Consider the following 10,143-nt stretch of genomic DNA (forward strand, 5'->3'; position numbering starts at 1 on the left):
CTCTCGTGTCATAGAGAGGGCAGGGCTCTTTGTTCAAATCCTAGATACACATCATTTAAGGGAGCACCCATCTACTTACTTTAAAGTCGGGAAAGAGTGAATTTCATCTTGTGTAATTATGTTCCTAACTCCCCACTCGGTCTTGCCTTCAAAATGATAAGCATATTAAGTCGACAATCTAGCCACTCTCACCAGTACAAATCAAAGGACAATCCCTCGTGAACATGAGTTCATAATACACTCCGGATTAAAACTAAGTTACCTAAGTCATCCTAATGAAATAGAAAACTAACTAGTTAATGGAGTTACATCCAATGGTTACTATTTTGTGGTCCGATCTTATGTAAAATCATTGCATAGGATACCCTCACTCACATATCACCTACATGAATGCGTTGGATCATTGTGTTTGTATCAAATATAAAGTGAGTTGTATCCATAATGTTACCAGGATAAGGTACCCAACCTTATTCTTATACTATAAACTCTTTAAGATGATCTTAAATATTGATCCTTGTATGTCTTTACATACTATTCAAAACTCATCAAACAACTTATGATGTTAATTTATTGGATTTGGGTTATTAAGACAAAACTAATAGTATAATCAATAACATTTATTGAAATTATAATAATAACACTTTATTAATAACAATCAATGGATTATTTACAATCTATGAGTTTTAGGACATAAATCCTAATACAACTACTCGAGAGAGTAAGTAGCAAGGATATGACTAACGCACACAATGAGAAGTTTGGAGACAAACTCCACTTTTGACGAGATAAATTCCATCACTTGTGTCTTTAAAGAAGAACAAGTGTGGGTACATGGCGTCGAGAGGTTTTCACTCTTAAAAGAGAAGTTCTATAAGTATTGTAAGTGAACCCTTCTAGATAGATCTCACTTAACTAAGCTCTATCATTTGCATCCCTCGAGGCGAGCAAGTGTGGCATTCAAGGGACTGAGAGGTGCTCGCCTTGATCATAAGCTAGTTGATTGATCCCTATCACATCAAGTTTGCCGCATGGCTTAATCGCCTAGTCACAGAGATGTAAGACCCAGACCTAATGAAAGAGTTAAGAAGTAAAATTTTGACTAAAGTATTCTAATTTAGGCGTTCTGGAAAGAAGGTGATGTTTAAGGTAGTTCGTGAGGAAGACTTTTGAAGTATAAGTATAAACTACATGATAAGGATACTTCACGAGAAGAAAGGTCTGGCGAGAAGAAGTGAGGAAACATCTTAGAAATTTCTTAAAGTATTTTAATAGGACACATGTAGTGTCTAAGTTAAACATGTTTAAGATTAAAATTTAAGCTTACACGTGAAAAGTTATAAGCAAGAGCTGGCGAACTAACATGAGTTTAGACATGACTAAGCTGGTTTAAGAGTAGTATAAATAGATAACCTCAGTCATTTGTAAGAGTGGTTACTCTGCTGTTTTGATGAGGAAAAGTTTAAGTGTGAAGTGTTGTCGAAATACCTACACAAGAAGAAGAAAGAATGAGCATTTCAGGATTTAAGGCTAAGTGTTGTGAGTGTGTTTTCTCTTAATGTTTATGAGTGCTTTCTTTAAAAATGTTTATGTTAAAAGATTTCCTTATAAGTTCTTGAAATGATGCTTTTAAATTATGAAAGTTTCCAAAAAAGAGATTTATATGAAAAGCTTATTTTTTTGTAAAGTTGGATTTGATTAAGAAATGAATTTCAAATCATTGGTTGCTTCCTGTCAATGAGCTAACTTTTAGTTGCACATAAAGAGTTAAAGTCACCATGGGGTGTACATGGCTACATGGTGATAAGAAGCTGACTTATTGGTTGAAAGAAGTGTATAAAGCTTAGCAGCTTGAGTAACAAGGACAAATTTGTATACCCTTAGATGTTGTAGTTACAATAGCCTAAACGCAAAATTATGTGACCTAGCGTACAGGATGATTCGGGATCCTTGGTGAAATGAATGTTTGGTAATTAATGTGTGTTATGCGAATGAAATGTTTATGTATAAAATTGATATGTTTGGTGAAATGATATTTCGAAAAGGTATTCCAAAAAGGTTTTCATAAAACCTCACTACGTCAATAAACTTATGTTTTCAAATTCCATCTTCCAAGAATCAAGCATTAAGGCCAAGTAGAAAGGAAGGAAAGGGCTGCTTGCTGGGCGAGAAGGTTGTTAGGCCTTTAAGTTTAAATTTAAAGTTTAAGTTATGTTGTTGTAAATTGTACTAAGTGCAGGACATCTTGTTATTTTAACAAAGGTTTAAGTTGGTTATCTTATTTGTGTTAAGTTATTTGTATCGCCTAAGGTTTAATGATTAAATTTAAGTTTAAGAGACTAGGTGATTAAGCAAAGTTAAGGACCTCAAGAATGAGTGTCTTTGGCATTTAACCACGTCAAGGATACTCAAGTTGCACCTCGTCTTGCATGGCAAGCAAGGTTGTTGTGCGGGGCGGGGTGTGACAAGCCTTCCTTCGCTATTTCTTAACACAAGTTAGTTCGCATTTCCATCTCGCCACCATCCTTATCCCCTTTTGGAGAGTCTCTAGTGGAGATAGTAGTTATAGCTTAGTCACACATTTACTTCATACATTCTAAATAGTGATTTTATACTGCTTTGATAAAGAGTAAGCTTTAGGACTAAGATTTAATATCAATTTCCTGTGTTCGACCCTGGATTATCAAAGAAACTTATTCTTTCGTTTATACTTGGACAAACAATAGGAAAACTTGTACACAACAAGGACTTGGTAATTACACGGTAATGAGAAACATAGTGAGCATCTCGCATGCAATGATCGTGACCAATGACACACTGCATAAAATTAGATAAGACATACACAACACTATCCCCTAAGTCCAAATCGAATCCCACCAAGTTTTTGACACCGTTGTCGAGGAATTGATTTTTCAAACTTAAAAATTATACAAAGTAAATTACACACGTGTGGTCGACTAATCATGTGTTGACTAAGGCATTTTTGTCATTTTTCATTGTGGGCTCGTGAGCTTTTTTTTCAGATTTTAGATTTTGTTCTATACAATGTAAATATTTTATCGGTTTGTTATATTTTTGAAAAAAATCATAAAGAATAAAGTTTAAAAATAAATTTACAAAGAAAAGAAATAATAAATAAAAGGATAAACAACAATATGTAAAACATGTATAAATAAATAAAAGAGAGAGACTTCAAAACAATAAGAAAATAATCGTAAGAGAGATAAATGGGAAAATAAGAAAACCAATAACTAAAAGAAAGAAAAAAAATGTTGAAATCCAAAACATGAAACTCTATTGGGAAATTACAAAAAAAAAATATGACAAAATTTTGGGGCTCAAAGTGTTTTGGGATGGTTTTTGAAAATGTAGAGTTTTAGGACAAATAAGGTGATGAAATATCCAAATTACCCTCAACAAAAAGAATGCTAAAAAGGTAGGTGTGAAATAATTGCCAGATAAAACATTAGAGCCTAATAAACTTACTAAACATTCATAGAATCACTCTAAATGGTTTAAAAAGGGTAGCAATTTCATTTTGAAACTCCTAGTGAAATTTTGAAAGGTGCAAGATAGGTGCGAGAAGCGTGCGTGATAAAACCTAAGAACCTAATAAACTTACTAAACATGCCTATAATCATGGGCGGATCTATTAAGGGGCCAGAGGGATATGTGTCCCCTCACACATTCTCAGTTTTTGTATTTTAATATTAGTTTTGAAGTGTCAAATTACAATATATCTTAAAAAATGTATTTTTTTATTATTATATTCTGTCTTTGGTGAAGTGGGCGTGCCTCATTTTGAAATCTCAAGATCTTGAGTTCAAAATGATTTGAGAACCATGAAAAGCAACATATTCTAACAAAACGTTCAAATCACTTTATTACAAAATAAAAAGAACAAAACTAAGGAAAAGGAAAGTCTTCAAGTTCCAAAAGTCTTCAAGTAAAAAGAACAAAACCAAGGAGAAGGAAAGTCCTCAAGTTGCATATTCATGACTTCTATCCTCACATGAAATCAAGGAAAAGACCATCTTCCACCTGCATTAAAACAAGAAACTTGTTTTATACTGTGGTCTTGCAAACAACTCAAAGCATAAAACTCTGAACTCACCTGCACTAGTTGAAAATTTAAAGTAAAACTAATGATCATGATATCACGTCGAGAGTTGAGACACTAAGCACAATCACTTCCACTTATATCTCTAGTACACTATATTTAAAATTTTATTCTTTTCTATCTTTTTTTTTGGCAAAAGACATAAATTTTGGACACCCCCAGTTAACATAAAAGACTTGGCTATTGATAATGCATTATATTTATATACTGTACACCCTTATAATGCATTATATTTCTCCCCCTCAAAAACATTGTTTAACAAGAAAATAATAGGGGTCTATTAATCCACGAAACCGTGCTCCAATAAAGGCATGAGAAACCAAACAAAATATAAAAAAGCTTAAAGGGTCTCTTTCCCTAAACATAAAAATTGATAATTATACAAGACAACATCCAATGTCATTCAACCATTCAATGAAAATGCACAATAACAAAGGCAATACAATCAAAACAATCGCTAAACAGAGAGTGCGTGGTTATAAAAAATATACAGAATGGGACGAAAACTGTCACAAATTTCACCATGTATCTAATCCAATCGAGGGCTCCACTACACACTGCTAGCCATTCCACCAAAGACAGGTCATGTTTCTCACAATATCAAACTAAAAAATAACAAAAGACTCAAAAGTTGTTCTTGCTTAGTAGTTTTTTTTCAAGCATTAAGGAAACGTGCTTTCTTAATTTAATCATTGATAAAAATAGAAAGGAGGAGTCATCACACTACAGGCAATTGGAATGAATGTAAAACGTTGAGTGCAAGAAGAAAGATTAAATGGGTTCTAAACAATTTCTCATAGATATTACTACCTACAGAATTCAACTTTTTTGTTTGGCAGATAGGGTTTTGAGCAATGAAGACAAAATTTAACAAAAGCAAGAAAAATAACAAGAAAGTAGATGAATATGTGAAAATGATAATGAACTTCAGGAATGAGACACTAATACTACAATATAAACACTCAATCAGAGAATCAAACAAAAAACATAAACTCTTATCAAACAGTACGAAAACTCGATCAAAATTAGCTATGATATCGCAAAAGAGATTGAGAGAAAGGGAGTTTGAAAGAGATTAGAGAGATTGTGAGTCTCTCTACTTTTGACATATTTTTGATAATTTCCCAACTCTCTTGTTGTTTGTTGTTTGAAGTGTGAGACAAAAGTCGTACCAAACACCTTTTAACTAGTTAGAGTTTTTGTTGGATGTTGAATTCTTGACATTGTAGGGAGTTTTTGGAGAAGCAGGGAGATTTAGAGGATTGTTAAAAGAGAAAACAAAATGAATTTGCAGATGTTTTGGTTTTTTCTAAGAAGATGAAGGGAAACAGAAGATGAGGATTATATACGTAGCCATGCTTCTCCTCTGACTAACTGAGTAGCCGGGGTCGCGTCCCTTCCCTGTTTTCACCGACTCACCGATTCACCACTTCATTCCGTAGGACTAAAGCCATCTCGTTTTTTTTTTTTAAGCTTTTGAAGGGTTTGCTTTGGATTCACTTTCTAACTATACTCGATTTGGAATGCGGTCAAATCTACGGAATCCAATCACTGGTGCTGAAAAGACATGACGTTCCAGATGAATACAAGTCCAGCCACCCGAAATACCATTGCTTCTTTTAACGAATTCCACGAAGCAAATGTAATAGAAAACTTCATTTGGTTACTCACTCATACTTGAGCTTTCACCATGACCACTGCAAATGCATCATTTTTCCTCTCTTCTCCATAACTTTCGACAATTTCTGAAAACATGTATTGCCCACAGAGACCTTCGTACTGGAAAGTCCCTCCATGCTTTGTATATCAAGTCCTTCGTCCCCACATCCACCTACCTCTCAAACCACTTCCTTCTTCTTTACTCCAAATGCCGTCGCCTTTCCGCTGCTCGTCGGGTCTTCGATCACACCCACGATTGCAACGTCTTTTCCTTCAACACCCTTATTTCTGCCTACGCCAAGGAATCGTATGTTGAAGTTGCACACCAACTGTTTGATGAAATGCCCCAACCAGACTCTGTTTCCTATAATACTCTCATTGCTGCATATGCGCGACGTGGGGACACTCAGCCTGCTTTTCAGTTGTTTCTTGAGATGAGAGAGGCTTTTCTTGACATGGACGGGTTCACTCTTTCTGGTATAATTACTGCTTGTGGTATTAATGTTGGTTTGATAAGGCAGTTGCATGCATTGAGTGTTGTGACTGGGTTAGATTCTTACGTGTCTGTTGGTAATGCACTCATTACATCTTACAGCAAAAATGGATTTTTGAAGGAGGCCCGCCGGATTTTTCATTGGTTGAGTGAAGATAGAGATGAAGTATCGTGGAATTCGATGGTTGTAGCATATATGCAACATCGTGAGGGCTCTAAGGCTCTAGAATTGTACTTGGAGATGACTGTTAGGGGCTTGATCGTTGACATTTTTACTTTAGCAAGCGTTTTGACAGCGTTTACAAATGTACAGGACTTATTAGGCGGGCTCCAGTTTCACGCCAAATTGATAAAGTCTGGTTACCATCAGAATAGTCATGTGGGCAGTGGTTTGATTGATTTGTACTCAAAATGTGGTGGCTGTATGCTGGATTGTAGAAAAGTTTTTGATGAGATAAGTAACCCGGACTTGGTCCTTTGGAATACAATGATTTCAGGATACTCCCTTTATGAGGACTTATCCGATGAAGCTCTTGAATGTTTTCGGCAACTACAAGTTGTTGGCCACCGGCCTGATGATTGCAGCCTCGTTTGCGTAATAAGTGCTTGTTCAAATATGTCGTCGCCCTCTCAAGGTAGACAAGTTCATGGATTAGCTTTGAAATTGGACATCCCTTCCAATAGAATATCAGTGAATAATGCTCTAATTGCTATGTACTCAAAATGTGGAAATCTAAGGGACGCAAAAACGTTGTTTGATACAATGCCGGAGCATAATACAGTATCATATAATTCAATGATTGCAGGCTATGCACAACATGGGATGGGTTTTCAGTCGCTTCATCTTTTTCAGAGGATGCTAGAGATGGGCTTTACCCCTACAAACATAACGTTTATTTCAGTACTTGCCGCCTGTGCACACACCGGAAGAGTCGAAGATGGTAAGATTTACTTCAATATGATGAAGCAGAAGTTTGGCATTGAACCCGAAGCAGGGCACTTCTCATGCATGATAGACCTTTTGGGTCGAGCAGGCAAGTTGAGTGAGGCTGAGCGGCTGATTGAGACGATCCCATTTGACCCTGGCTTCTTTTTTTGGTCTGCATTACTTGGGGCCTGTCGAATACATGGGAACGTGGAGCTAGCTATCAAAGCAGCAAACCGTTTGCTTCAGCTGGATCCTTTAAACGCGGCACCTTATGTCATGTTGGCAAATATCTATTCTGACAATGGGAGATTGCAGGATGCTGCAAGTGTAAGAAAACTTATGCGAGACCGAGGCGTGAAGAAGAAACCTGGTTGTAGCTGGATTGAAGTAAACAGGAGAATACATATTTTTGTGGCGGAAGATACTTTCCACCCAATGATAAAGAAGATTCAGGAATACCTGGAGGAGATGATGAGAAAGATAAAGAAAGTGGGATATACTCCGGAAGTGAGGTCAGCATTGGTAGGGGGCGATGATAGAGTATGGCAAAGAGAGGAGGAGTTAAGGTTAGGACATCATAGTGAGAAGTTAGCTGTTTCATTTGGTCTCATGTCTACTAGAGAAGGTGAGCCAATACTGGTATTTAAAAATCTAAGGATATGCGTAGATTGTCACAATGCAATCAAGTATATCTCTGAGGTTGTCAAGAGGGAAATTACTGTTAGAGATTCCCACAGATTTCACTGCTTCAAGGACGGGCAATGCTCTTGTGGTGGTTATTGGTGAGTTTTTTTTTTCTTTTCTTTTTTTTTCTAAATGGTATGGCCACTGCTTCTTTTTCACTCAAACAGATTGATAGAAAAAGGGATAAATATTTGTTTTTCTGTAAGGCTGATGCATTCGTATGAGGCAATTTTCTCTTCTTTTTCTTTTTTCTTTTTTATGTTTGAGTGAAACAATAAGATCTTTTTGTTCTTTTTTTGCATTTATCATTTAATACTTCTCCATGCTAGATGGTTATGTATGTCAAAAGCTGATTAGGTGCTTCATCGTAATAGAACCGGGGAGCCTATCCAGTATACTTTTTACACCAAAATGGCTGCTTCATCCTCCCTTGTACACTCTAACCAACTCAATATCTAATTACTAAAATCTCTTTTATATATCTACCAAGTGTTCAAAGTCTTAAATAACCATATCTTCTTCTCATTATTTATTTATTTACTTCATGTGTCGTGGATCTGACTAATTATGCATAACATTAGATTAATGTTAAGCAGTGACTTTTGTGCTATGATATAAAATGTTTTATTTAGACTTGGTTTATTTTTATTTTGAACTACAGTTATCTTTTTACAAATATTGGTCGCTTGATATTTTTTCAATTCTAAACCTTAAAATAACATGGTACTACTTGGTATCAAATTTATTCTCTGATAATAATTTTAAATATTATATATGTCAAATCGAAATTAACTTTCTTTAAATAAAATATTTTGATGAAAAGTTAAATTTGAATCAATTCATTGGATTAGAGGCAGATACAAGTTTCAGCTTTATTTTTAATATGTTTTGGAGTGATTTTAAATGGTCAATCTCAAATAATTGTGAAGCATGCACTTAATCATTTAAAATTAATTTAACATCTAAACTTTATACTTTTCATCTCGTTAAACTATTTTGAATCATTTAAAACATATATTTTATAATGGTTTATAAAATATTTTAATGATTTTAAAGTCATTTTCAAACGTGATCTACATAAATTAACAAAGTCATATTTAGGAGTAATTTAAATTACTAAAATCAATTGATATTTTCAAGATCACACTTATTTATTATTATAAGTTTGGAATCAATTTTAATTGGTTGAAAATCACATTTAAACATGTATCGTCAAATACTAAATTGATACATCATTAAAAGCGTGATAAGTTTTGAACATTTGAAAATATAGAAAACAAACATAACTTATTAGGCAAAAAAGAAAAAAAAACAAAAAAAAAAAAACAAAACAAAAGAATATGCAAATGAAAGAAGGTTTATTTCAAAGCTTATCAATAACAAACCAAATCACATCAACGGTGTAAGTTTATTAGCTATATAGACTTTGAGTGTTAATATGAGTTTATTTATAACAGTGTTTATGATCATATTTACACTTTTTTTTTAAATATTGCTATACTTTCAATTGTTGTTTCAAAGGGGTATTTGTTACTTTTTTTTAGAGGTATTTGTTACTTTTTTAGATTCACTAAACAACTAATGGTTAAGATTTTTTCTTTTTTTTTGCAATAGCTTTGTAAAATATAATAACAATAATTTAAAGCATTAACTTTTTAATTGTAAAATTGGTGTCAACTCATTAATTTTGTTTTCGTTTAAAATTAAAATTATTATTATTTCTACTACTACTACAAAAGTGTAGTAAGCAAGCACAACTTTTGAAATTAGAAAAAGAATATCCATTGCTCAAAACTCTTTGTCTTCACTTCACTTGTTGTATAACAAAATTGAAGATTTAGAGTGTTTGTTCCAACCATTTTGAAAGTGGGAATAGGAAAGTATGAAGGTATATAACTTCCATTTTTGATTGGTCAAACAGGTTCGTAGTCTCGTAGATATCACTACTAAAAAGCATTAATTTTATACCTTATCAACTTCTTAATTAAACAGTAATTCACAACTCCTCAAACTTTATAACTTTTTACTAATGTCGTTTGGTTGAAGAGATTTCTGCATGTAATTCTTATGCTTGTTTTTCAACTTTCAGTTTGTTCGGTATATCAATATTTTTCTTATAGTATTAAGTAGTACTTTAGCATTATTTATTAACATTTATTTTTAAAAATAATTCAGCATTCTTTATTAGTATATGTGGTAGTTGCAAATATAACAATTAAATTTAAAACAATTAAGTTTATAACAATATTTTTAAAAAAACTG

At 33.7% G+C, this 10,143-nt stretch overlaps 1 protein-coding gene across 2 annotated transcripts; it reads left to right on the plus strand.

Moving 5' to 3' along the window:
* The first annotated feature begins 5,115 nt into the window (after positions 1-5,115).
* LOC101219737 (pentatricopeptide repeat-containing protein At3g49710) lies at positions 5,116-8,362 on the plus strand. Of its 2 annotated transcripts, XM_031884835.1 has the most exons (2): positions 5,116-6,904; positions 7,076-8,362. In XM_031884835.1, the coding sequence occupies exons 1-2, from the start codon at positions 5,821-5,823 to the stop codon at positions 7,981-7,983; spliced, it is 1,992 nt and encodes a 663-aa protein (XP_031740695.1). In that variant the 5' UTR covers positions 5,116-5,820; the 3' UTR covers positions 7,984-8,362. The 2 variants fall into 2 exon arrangements, with proteins under 2 accessions (XP_031740695.1, XP_004146400.1); XM_004146352.3 differs by having other exon boundaries at positions 5,116-8,362.
* The last annotated feature ends 1,781 nt before the right edge of the window (positions 8,363-10,143 follow it).

The sequence above is a fragment of the Cucumis sativus genome, chromosome 4 (genome assembly GCF_000004075.3).
Source record: "Cucumis sativus cultivar 9930 chromosome 4, Cucumber_9930_V3, whole genome shotgun sequence".
NCBI classification, from domain to species: Eukaryota; Viridiplantae; Streptophyta; class Magnoliopsida; order Cucurbitales; family Cucurbitaceae; genus Cucumis; species Cucumis sativus.

What these genes read in the sequence shown, in the direction of transcription:
- LOC101219737 (XM_004146352.3), top strand. Translation starts at nt 5,821, where the DNA reads ATGCATCATTTTTCCTCTCTTCTCCATAACTTTCGACAATTTCTGAAA.